Source organism: Mycetomoellerius zeteki, unplaced genomic scaffold (assembly GCF_001594055.1).
Source record: "Mycetomoellerius zeteki isolate Tzet28-1 unplaced genomic scaffold, Tzet1.0 scaffold48, whole genome shotgun sequence".
NCBI lineage: Eukaryota > Metazoa > Arthropoda > Insecta > Hymenoptera > Formicidae > Mycetomoellerius > Mycetomoellerius zeteki.
This window is the reverse complement of record NW_017257479.1, coordinates 315,275-327,945: the sequence shown is the minus strand read 5'-3', so window position 1 is coordinate 327,945 and position 12,671 is coordinate 315,275. Positions and strand designations below refer to the sequence as shown.

Sequence of the window (12,671 nt, the reverse complement as noted above, 5' to 3'; positions counted from 1 at the left end):
AGGTAATTATAACTTTTTAAGAAACATACGCGAAATATTATCGCAACTTACTTTTTTTCGCAGTAAAGTTTTGCAATTCTATAAAGCAGCATTCTGTTTAACAGGAGCAGAAGTAGATAAGATATATCGTGGTTCCTTACATTAAGCTTATGGATTGTTAGCATAATTTGCAAGCTATAAAAATAATCTTGATTAAACAATTTGGTGAAAATAATCTTGATGTTATAACAAGATTTGTTTACGTTGATAATGATGATATTTAGTACATAAGTCGTTCGAAATAAAAATAATAATAAATAATACAGACGAAATAGACAATGAACAATTTATACTGTCAATTGTACTGTATAAGTCGAATAATTGTGAACATAGTGATACATGACGAATTAAATTTTGCAGAGATTTAATGCTGAGTAATATTATAAAGCGGTAGTGATCTCATCCAGATGATTTATTAGAATTCACGTATTGCTACACATATGATAATTACACATAATAATATTAATAAATATTTATATAAACTTATTAATAAATCTGTAGCAGAGAGAGTATACATATTTTATTTAGAAACATCATATTTTCAGATTTATATTGAAATAATGTAAGAGAAATTTTGCTAGTATAAACATCGTTACAAGATCTTTTATTCATGTGTCATTTGTCTTTACAAAGATACAATCTCCAGCTTGATAATTTACAAAAACCTTAAGGCTTTACTAATTTACTAATCGCTTATCGATGCAGATGGTGGTACCCAGCCACCGAAGGCTATGTCTAGTTCTTTTGCAACCGCCAGACAGAGGCGATCTTGATAAGGCGCAGCGATGACCTAAATTTATATATATATGCATTAAGCAACAAATCGAATATTCTATTCTGGTTTTATTCATGCATTTTAGACTTTTCCATTGCAAGAGATAGAAACGAGGAAGTAACCACTAATTGAAATATTGTCCCACAGATTACATAATTTTATATGATTTTATCTGATTACAAATAATATTTTTTATTACACTGAAAAAAGAAGATTGGCTGCTGCAGCAAATTAGATAAAATCAGATAAAATATGGCATAACATTTTTAATTGGTTGCATTTTTTTTTCAGTGTATATATGAAGTCATTTGGTAAAATATACGATTTTATTTAATATTATACAATGATTTTTCTCGTGGTTGCGTATGTAATTATCGGATTATACATAGAGATTTCATATGAATTTTATAATGATTTAGAAGACTCTATCCCACGATTACATTAAGTGGTTACCCCCTCGGGCAAAAAAAAAACTGATATTTAATGTGAATTGATTAAAATTTACCTGAACGCCTATGGGCATCCCCTCGTGATTAAGCCCCATCGGAACGTGCACCGCGGGAAAACCGAAAATATTGAATATCCCGCAATTCGCAATGGACATCATTTCGCATATTACAAACTGCGGAAGAAATTGCTTTCGGAAGGTCGGGTAAATAAATACGCCGTTGTCTCCCAACAGATCCTGTAGAACAGATGAAGGAAAGCGGTAACTAAGTGTAAAAAACTGATAACGAAATCGACTCGTACAGACGTGACAATTGTGTTAGATCTCCAGAACACCAACCAGCAGTTTCTGTCGAATCTCCTCTGCATGCTTCGTGTAATGCGATATCTCTGATTCCGTGAATGGAAAATGCGTTTCCAACGGTAGATTGAAGAATATCAGCTGTTTCGTGTGTTGCGACAGACCAAATAGACTTTTCATTATTTCGACGTTTACATTCTTACGGTGCTGCGACAATAATAAATCGATAACAAAACTGAAGCTTTTACATCATTAACATAAAACTGAAGTATGCCTTTATATCATAGTTTACATCTAGTTGTATATCTAATCTAAATGAATAGGGTAATTCCGGTATATACGCTGCACCTATCAAAAACTTAATTTATTAAGTATTATTTACTATATTTAAAATAAACGAACTATATCAGTAATAACTTTATACTGTCTACTACCATGAAAAAAATATTAGAAATCCGAAATATATATTTATTTTTCGTATTAAAAAATTAACTTTTTGAAACCCTTGCATTTTTGCCGTATATCCCATACGGGTGGGATATATGGCTACTCATAGGGAGAAGGGGAGTATGTACGGCTCATGAAGAATTTACAAATAATGCATATAAATAAGATGTAAAATGGCACAATAACTTATAAAATGCGTTTATAAAGTTTTATTAAGGAATAAAAATGATAAATATGTATATGAAAAGTAATAAATAATAATTACAATCTTTCTATATATATATTAAGTGTTATAATAAGTGGTACATATTTCATGTAATGCGGTTATTGCATTTAGTGCACTGATTTCAATCTACGCACTTTCTGTGCTTTGCGCATAAATCCCGCCCACTAAAAATGCCGTATATCCCAAACAGGTGGGATATACAAGACAACAAACTAAACAAAGAATACGAAAGCAAAGCACTTGTATTTTGCTATACAATATGCTTTATTATTCCTCTACACGTATATATCACGAAATAACCACTAGGTCTTTTACACGCCCTACAGTAATCATTTTATGTAGATTATAATTTATGATGGCGTTACTTATTTCAGTGACAAATCGATTCAACTCACAATAATTTCATTAATATTAACAGTAAAAAACTGAAATTATAATTCAATACTAATATAATTTAATACTAATATAACATAAAGGCATGTAACAGAGTAGTCGCAAGAAAATTATCTCCACTCCTATTTTTTCTGACGGCGTAAATCCCAGCGCGGCCGGGGATTATCCTATTTGCCGGAGTTATCCTATATAATTTACATTTTATTTTTCAGTTTTGAGATATTCTAATAATAGATGATATCGCAACGTTGATAAATTAAGTGACGTATCCCGCTTCTGAAACAACATTGCAGCAATCCTGCACTAGGAGGCTGCAATATCTCTATCATAATATCTCACAGTGAAATACGTCTGCATTTTTTCAGCGAGATATGGAAAGGGCACGTACGTGATGTGACTTTCATGTATGGAAAATTAGCTAAGTCATTAAATCTTCCTTATGATTTCTATTCTGTAACTCTTAAAGATCCCAACGATATCGTATTACATTGTCGTTACGTGGATTTTATATATGGTAAAAAAAATACGCAATGACAATACAACGATACCGACACTATCGTTAAGAGTTATGGAGGTCTAATAGCGAATTCGATGACTTGCACTACATTAGATCAGTGCATACTAAAAGCTGCTTTATATGAAATTAGCAAAATTAAATGTAAAAGTATGTAAATATTTTAAACAATTAACTATCTATCCTACTGAAAAAAAATCACGTCACAAAGTTATATAACGAAATCATGTAATTAAAATAAGTAAATCACATAATAAATTATTCCAAATCAGTGAATTTTTTTAAATCACATAATTGAAAAATCTCATGATATTAGTAATAATTTCATGTATCATATGACTTTTAAATAATTAAATACGAATTTTAAATAATTAAATAATAGAAATAGAAGAAAAAAACAAATCATCGTGTAATTTTTCAAATTATGCGATTTTAAAAGATCACGTACTGATTTGGAACAATTCGTTACCTGATTTACATATTTTAATTACATGATTTCGTTATGTAACTTTGGTGACGTGATTTTTTTCAGTAGGATACTAATGATATTGTCACATTATTTAACAAAATATACATGTATCATTTCATTGTCAAAGTTGATTATATCGTATCATCGCATTGACATATTTTATATAAAGCAGCTTTTAATATGTACTGATCCAGTGTAGTACGAGTGATCGAATTCATCATTAGTTTGAACTATTTAATATATTGATCTTCATGTATTTTACATGTTTTATATACCTTGGGATTGCTCGCGTCTAGCAGCAATTGAGGGGGCTCCTTCATATTCAAGAATGCCGTTAACGCAATGTCGATAATTGTTCCTGGCCATTCTATTGGTAACTGTAATGTCAAGTTAACGTACGTTAAATCCTGCGTGCGTATCGATATATCGGCTGCAAACACTGTACCTTCTCGACACGAACATTATATCGTGCAAAATGATTAGCGGCTTTCAGAACGCAATTCTCAATTTCCTCTGACATGGATAATACACCAAACGTTTTGTCCAAACTTTGTCGATAGTAGATCCTTATTTGCCCCAAGTCCACCGGCACATCTAAACGCAAGTCGTGATTGCATTTCGATGTCATCACTTTCATGAGCAAACCAAGATCCTCGGCGTACCTAGTCATTGGGCCAAAGGTTATGATCTTATGAAAGTATTTATCTTCGGTAAATGGGAAGTGTCCATTACTCGGAATAATTCCTGCAAAAGGAGAGAATATGGTTAATATTATTAACCACTCAAGCTTTTTTAATTTTCCATTTTATCAGTGAACTTGTACCTAAAATACTATTTTGTAAGAGAGGTTTTTTAATATCCATAATATATATGTTCGAAAAATAATCTAAAACGGCGACAAAATTGAATAAAAAGATTTAAGTCTATCAATGGATCACACAATAGGAATACCAACTTAGTAAAGAAAATTAATTTACCAGATGTGGGTTTGAATCCGAAAATGCCGTTCAAAAAAGCAGGTACTCTTATAGAACCAGCCAAGTCTGAGCCAATTCCGATTAGGGAACCACCTGCCCCAAGTAATGCACCCTTAAATAAGAATTTCTATTTAAACCTTTTTTTCTTTTTATTGAGACCAGATTGTATCATTTTAAACAGAAATTATATACATTTTATCCATCTGTTATACAAAGTGTTTTGCTGTGGTATCTTAATTCGCGAATTTTGAAACACCTTGATCTTACATCGTTACAAACGAATGGTATCGCGTGATGGTGCGCGTCTAAGTGTTCCGGAAAGGAAAGTGTTCTAAGCGAAAGTCAGTAATGAGTAATAAACGACAACGTATATCTTTCGCTCGCGTAAGAATTGGAATGCACATAAAATTTCGATGTTGACCGAAGTTGACCCGAAAGATAATCTGTGTTCGTAATAGATAAAACACAGCGTCGATAATACTTTAATTGCTAATCTAGACTAATACAGAAAGTATCATATTATATATTATATATATTATATATATTATCATATATATGCAATTATATATATATATATGTATGTATATATAATTCACAGAAAAATATGTTTTTTATTTTTATAACACTTTACGTTATTCTTTCGATCAATCTCTTCTATTTTATATGGACAAACAACGAATTTTTCTTCAAGAATCTTAAACGATTCTCAAATCTTTAATAATTAGAGCTGAATTACCTCTCCACCGGACGATCCACCGGCCGAATATCTAGTGTCATAAGGATTACAGGTGCGGCCGTACAGTAGATTAGTGCTGTCATAACCACCGCTCATCTCAGGCGTGTTGGTAACACACAATGGTATCGCACCGGCATTTCGGAGCATTTCGACGACCGCGGCATCGCAGTCTGCCTTTATCCCTTTGCGAGGCAAAGTGCAACCTGTATGACTGCAACCTGCGATTATAGTAAACGTTTATTTACTTCATACACAAGATTCTTTACAAATCGCATTTGGTGTACTTAATGTAATTAATACACATTTAATATAATTCACATAATACATGCATCTTTTTTTCTGTGCATTTTTATAGATGTGTCCTTTGAAATGTAAAGATGAAAATGTTGAAGCAACAATATAAAAAAATTACTCTTACCTTTTACAGCACAACATTCCTTGATGGTAATTGGAACACCATAAAGCGGCTTTTCTTTTTCTAAAGTTTTAATATCAAATTTTCCCTCTTTCAATTGTTTGTCGTAATTTTGTGCCTCGATTATCGCGTCAACGAATCGTTCGTCAACGACAGCGTTTATGAAAGAGTTTACTTCTTTAATACGCATTATATATTCTTGCACTACTTCAGAGCTCGTAATCTGTTTTTTTAAATATATTTAAATACATTTAAACATTGTATATTTGTATAAACTTCTGGACTTTCTTTCTATATATTACAAAGTACAACAAATTGTAAAAATAAAATAAAATTTGTCATAATTATATGACATATATCGTATATAATCGGCACAAAACGATAAAAACTATAGGTAAAACTATATGCAGAAGGATTCTTTATAGAAATATAGTAAATGTCTTACCTCTCCTTCTCTGATCTTTTTAGCGAGTTTCGTGGCACTTAACATGTATATGGAACGAGTTATGGGTGGAATGCTTGGTGGTTTCTTGTGAAAAAACAACAAGATCGGACGAAATACGTTATATATAACGTTTAAAATACTGAACACTATACGTATTTTCCACAGCATTGCCTATAAAGTAAGCACCGTTCAGTTAATGCGTCAGTTGACACTTTAAACTACTTTGACAAACAGTTAAATTCAGTTCAACCTATTTTTCTTTTGAATTTAAGAAATATCTGCGTACGTTCCAATACATATATATACATGCACCGATATGTTTGGAAACAATGTGCTGATCAGTCAAACGTATGACGGTCGAACTTAATATTACACAATTACGTAAGGAGTTTTATAATCATGGACACATCGCATATCAGCATAGTTAGCGATACTGGTAGATGGTCTTATTGAATTTCGCATTGAATTTCGCGTCACGGTTCGTGGAGCTTCGGATAAACCAAGTCTACCGCATGCTTGACGCGCATGGATCATTGAATAACAATGTAACTTCTTTCGCAATAGGTCGCGATTAGGTATTTGGGGTCCAATAACTGTATACGCGTTTTGCATTTGCAGCACAAATAAATCCAAACAAGTTCATTCAAGGACTTGTATTACATTTTCTTCAATAATACGCTTGGAAATAAGACCGTTTTATGCGATTACATCATTTAAATACGAGAAGCGTCATTTGATGGTCAAAGTTGGATGTTGAACTAATACATGTATGCATATATACGTATTCTTATTTAAATGAATTTATTTTTAAAAAAATTATTATATAAATATTTTAAATTAAGAAGCTATAATAATTTTAAATTAAGAAGCGCCATAACGGTCAGAACGTTAAGATGTTGAACTATTGTAAATTCATTTAAATGAATTAATTTCAGAAATGATAATTGCGTGCCGATATGGTTGTCGGACTTTCAACGCAATCAAATCTGAAAATATTAATAATCCCCCCAAATTCCCTAACTTAAAAACTGTAATAAAACTTATTGCGAAAAATAATGCCTCGGCCGGGAGTCAAACCCGGATCTCTTGCATTCCGTGCGAGCGTCCTAAGCCTTTAGACTACCGAGACATTTATTATGTTTAACATTAGCGGTCTTTCAATCTTATTATTGTTATATAAATATTTTAAATGGATTGTGCTTGGAAAATCCGATATGGCGCGCAATCATATTTCTGAAACAAATTCATTTAAATAAGAATATGTATGAATAAGAATACGTATTGGTTAAATATTATATTTAACTTTGACTGTCAAATGACGCATTTTCTTCGCTCCTCCATGGAATCTTTTTAAACTCATATTGAAGTACATAGAATATTTCATAATATGTTGGCGTATAAATTTAGAAATAAATTCAGAACATAAAAATAACACAAAAAATATGAATATTTGCTTTAATTAATTTCGTTTTCGAATTATGAACATGATCGTTTCATTAATTCTCGTTACAAACTAAGCTGCAGTCGTATCACCTTCAACGTCTTCACATGTCTTACTGTGTATTATAAACACTAATGTATGATGATGCTATGTTACCTCAGTTACGAAAATTATTGAAAACGTTTCTCAAACGGAACAATACACTGAAAAAAAAGATTGGCTGCTGCAGCAAATTAGATGGTAAAATATGGCATAGCATTTTTAATTGGCTGCAGCAACCAATTTTTGGTTGCCTTAGCCTATCTGTAATGTCAGTATAGGATTTCGATAGGCTAACACAATAAAAAATTGACTGCTGCAACTAATTAAAAATGCTGTGCCATATTTTACCATCTAATTTGCTGCAGCAGCCAATCTTTTTTTCAGTGTACACATAGAGATCACGATAACATCAAAATAACATTATATAAATTATGACTGAAAAAGTAATTTTTAATAATCATTCTAGAACTAGTTGTCATAATTTTAATATCATAATGATTTTGTGTTCTCTGCTTGAATTATATAACTTATATATACTGAAAGAAAAACTAAATTTTAATAAATATTTGTTTGAATAGTTCTAAATAAATATTTACTAAATGTAAACATTCATTTAATATAAATTCATTAATTTGGTTTAACTATCATCCTTTTTCTATATAATATCGGCTTTCCGACCAAGTCAAATTAATTATTCAAGGAGCATAAAAGCCAACGCAAGATATTAGTGCAATAATCTATTTTTTATATATAACGATAACATAATAATAAACGTTTCGACCTTAGATTAGGTTAATATCCGAACAAAATTATAAAATGTCTATTTTTAGTGTTACAATATTTAACGCCACATTCAATAAGTAACAAGTATTGTTACCGAACGTTGTTCTAATAAAATAAAAAAAAAGGAATGTAAGAACGCAAATATTATAAGACTAAAAATAGACATTTTATAATTTTGTTCGGATACTGAAGATGACTTCATCTGAGGTCGAAACGTTTATCAATGGCTGCGTTCAGCAGAAAAAGCAGCTTTGCAACTGTTGTAAAATTCTTTAATATGATCTTGCCCTTAGTTCCTTATTGGATCTAAATGTATAAACCAATCATATTCAAGAATTTTGAGTTCTTTCAAGAAGAACAACAGTTGCAAAGCTGCTTTCTCTGCTGAACACAGCCATTATATTATTGTTACATATGAAAAATAGACTGTTGCACTAATATCTTGCATATTTAGCTTTTATGCTCCTTGAATATTTAATTTGACTTAGTCGGAAAGCTGATATTATATAGAATTTGTTTAATACGCGAGCATGTTAATGATCTAATCTAAGGTCGAAACATTTATCATTATATTTTCGTTATATATGAAAAATAGACTATTGCACTAATATCTTGCATTAGCTTTTATGCTCCTTGAATAATTAATTATCATTCTTTTATTGAGTAAATATTTATTTATTATAAGTAAATGTTTACTTACAATAAAAAAAAAATATATATATATATATCTTACATTCAATTTTTCGTTAACGTTTTCTCGCGTCTATCTCCAAAAAAGTTTAACGTCTTAACATTATCATGGTAATAAAGACTTCTCTTTTTGGCTGTTTACGACGATATTTTTTGCGAAAGAAGGAATGACTATACGCACGCGAACCCAAGTGTATCTTGAATAATTCAATTTTTTTTACACGGGGTGTACTGACGATTTCCTCATTATCGGCCACAAACGTAGAAAGAGAGCTTTCGGTCGACGATATTCAGCGATCCTCACTCAGGTTGTTTCGACATTTACAACAGAGCCTTATTTCATCGACAACGCATTTACTCTTATCTAGTGAGAAAATTACTTCGAAAGATGAAAAACTCGATTCTTAAGATCACGCAGTCGTCAGCTTTCTCACCTTTGCCTGAGCACGAAGGCTTGTAGATGATGCGTGCTCTTCGCAATTAAGGAAAACGCTTGCTTTCATGCGATATACCATAACTTACAATATACATAATACTTTGCATTATAATTTATTAATAATTAAATCGTAATTAATTCGTGGTAATTATATCAATTATGTTTACCATTTGGTATAAACAGTTTTTTGTAATATGGTAAATAATTTTTTAATTGGCAGTTTTCGGATGCTTTGCGCAGGAAGGTAGGTTATCAAAAATATTTCCGATAAACATTATTAAATTATTTCGCACTTATGTAATGCTGAGCAAAGTACTGGCTCCGAAACGTAATAAAATAAATGTGTTAATAAGGTGTTTATTGAAAAGTTAAACACAGCAACATATTAATTACAGTTCGATAGAAGAATGTCCTGGTATACATCATTAACAATAAATATAAACGATAATTCTTCTTAAAATTGATATATTTGCTAATTAAAATTATTCGAAATATTCGAACGAAAATGTTTATTTTATCGTGTTTTGGGACATTTTCTCCAAGACATCCAACTGATGTTAATACTTTTGTATAGTATCGTTTTGTATATGAAAAAATGCTGAAGTATCTGAAATTTTAGCTAGACAGATATAAAAATAACTTTTCAGCGACCATCAAAATAATTATGTAGGTCAAACTAGTTAGAATCTTGAAACCATTGCGTTGTCATCACGTTATAAGCGTTCTACATCATTATTTTAATAGTCTAATAAAATTATTTTCAGATTTATATCTAGTTAAACTCTTAATACTGCAACAAAACTGTTCTTTCCGTGCAAAAATAAAAATTGATGCTTCTTAATGACCAATGACACGTTCATCTTATGATTCAAGAACAACGATAATCAAACAAAGTTGCGTTTTTCTAATCATTCTCATGATGTAACTCATAGTATAAAAATAATTCAATAAAAACAAACATTCATATATTGTACGTTTGTGTTTATTGAATTATTTACTGTGAATATAAAAATAGTTCAATAAAAACAAACGTATAATATATGAACGTTTGTTTTTACTGAATTATTTTTATACTATGAGTTATGTCATGAGAATGAATAGAAGGACGCAACTTTGTTTGATAATGAGTAAAAGAAAGGAATAAATGTATCAAATTATTGAGCTAATTATGTTTTCATGCTTTCAGTATCACTATCAATAACATTTTTTTATATTATTAGCTTATCTATCATTATCATACGCCTGTGATAACGTAGATTAGATAAAACAAAAATGTGATCTTAAAAAATGTAAAATCTTGAAATAAAATGAAAACAAAAACTAAATTATATTTGAGCTCTCTATCTTAATAAAAATATATATGAAACTATCGGGCAATTGAGAACTATTACATAGTTCTTATAGTAATGTAAATTATTATAAATAATAATAAATAAATAATTATTATAAATAATAACAAATAAATAATATTATAAATAATAATAAATAATTGTCCAGACAATTACTTGATTTTTTATGTAAAAATCGCAGAAATAATTTATTGAATAATTTACACTACTAGAACTATATAATAGCTGTCAATTGCCCGGTAGTTTCATAAATTTTTGATAAAATTATATATAAAAATTAAAAAGATATATTTTATTTTTTTACGTGCTTAATTACATATAACTTAGCTAATTCCATACCGTTCTTTTTAGACAAGTTGTCTCTGCGTATTGCCGTACTAAAACGATCCCTTAGCTTGAAAGATCGTAATAAGAAATCGTTTGACTGCACGTACCGTCAAACTATTCAAATGTGTATGTCGAATTCAAGTTAATTCTGATGAATTGTTTTTTTTCTAGCTTTCAGTCAAATTGAAAAAGAACACTGAAAGACGCACAGAAGTGAAAAATGCCGAGTACTTTGTAGGAGATTTTCTTATTTGAGCATGACGCTCTCTCGTCGTAAAAGAAAAATACCGCCCTCCTGTGAATCCGCGAAAACGTTCCGGTCAAATAATTTAAACAATGTGCTGAACCAGTTTCGATCGCACTCCGTTTAACGTGTACCATCGACGCGCGGCACAGCAGACTGAATGTAACGATGCCCACTACTTGATATTTTAATAAAAGTCGGTGGGGGAGTCCGAGGAACCTCCAGGGTGCCTTCTGGGGAACTGGATGTATAATTCAATACAGTTGCGTGTAGAGGACAAACAGTCAATCGTTAGAAAAACAGATCTGCGTGGTAAATGTATTTAGAATTGCAAGAAATTGCAGAAAACACTATAGCAATTGCTCTCCAATAGTTGTACAATCATCACATTTTCTAAACGTTGGCTCCGATATTTCATAGTCGATTATTACTTCGATAAAGGGTTTAATTGATAGTTTAGGATATTAGATTGTGAATTTAATTGACAGTTGAGGATATTAGATTAATATTTGGGTAATTAAATATATTTTATTTGGATTTTTAGAAAGCGATTTGTTATAAATATATTAGTTTTTGTAATATAATTGGTTTGTGCTACTCTTAATCATACACATTATACAAATTACAATACCAAAAGGTTCAGACTCCTCAAAATTCAAACAAAGATGATTATTAAGACTATAAGTAGTCGGCGCGGTTGTCAGTGCGCAAATCAAGAAGTTAGTTTTACCTAATAAAAAATCTTTAATAAAAACATAAATATACTGAATTATTATACATTATAAAAAAAATCAAGAAATTTTCAACTCGAATTGACGTAAACCAACTCAATCTCAGAGTTAAATATGGCGAACTAATTGTCAGATTGCGTCAAGGAAAATTTTAACTTTCTTTAATGTCTTCCTTGTGTGTGTGTATTAAATAAACATTGAATTTATTTCTATAAAATATTTATAAAATTGACTAAACTATTATTGACGGTAAACGAATATAATTGTAGAGGAAGGTCACCGATACTGACATAGGTCTTCTAAAGCGACATTTCCTTATTTCTTAGAAACTAACCTTTGCACCTTATTAATGCTAATAAAAACGTGATATATTTAGCTAATTAAAGAAGTTTAACAAACTCATAATTCATATATTTGTGGCTTATTTCTATACCAAATCAGCTA

At 30.5% G+C, this 12,671-nt stretch overlaps 1 protein-coding gene across 2 annotated transcripts; it reads right to left on the bottom strand.

The window, feature by feature from the left end:
- Window positions 1-619: 619 nt before the first annotated feature.
- On the bottom strand, window positions 620-11,661 carry LOC108727325 (fatty-acid amide hydrolase 2). 2 transcript variants are annotated; one of them, XM_018455414.1, is made up of 10 exons: window positions 11,265-11,661; window positions 6,185-6,355; window positions 5,743-5,962; window positions 5,325-5,542; window positions 4,589-4,700; window positions 4,057-4,355; window positions 3,887-3,988; window positions 1,602-1,769; window positions 1,320-1,499; window positions 725-829 (listed from the first exon to the last, which is right to left on the bottom strand). In XM_018455414.1, the coding sequence occupies exons 2-10, from the start codon at window positions 6,350-6,352 to the stop codon at window positions 725-727; spliced, it is 1,572 nt and encodes a 523-aa protein (XP_018310916.1). In that variant the 5' UTR covers window positions 6,353-6,355; window positions 11,265-11,661. The 2 variants fall into 2 exon arrangements, with proteins under 2 accessions (XP_018310918.1, XP_018310916.1); XM_018455416.1 differs by lacking the exon at window positions 11,265-11,661 and having other exon boundaries at window positions 620-829; window positions 6,185-6,352.
- Between the last annotated feature and the right edge of the window lie 1,010 nt (window positions 11,662-12,671).

Bases quoted from the DNA above. Each gene is read 5' to 3' on its own strand.
- LOC108727325 (XM_018455414.1), bottom strand. From the start codon at position 6,352: ATGCTGTGGAAAATACGTATAGTGTTCAGTATTTTAAACGTTATATAT. The intron at 4,701-5,324 runs GTAATTCAGCTC...TTCTTATTTAAG, and splicing joins GTGGATCGTCCGGTGGAGAG to GGTGCATTACTTGGGGCAGG. The intron at 3,989-4,056 runs GTACAGTGTTTG...TTGACATTACAG, and splicing joins ATAATGTTCGTGTCGAGAAG to TTACCAATAGAATGGCCAGG.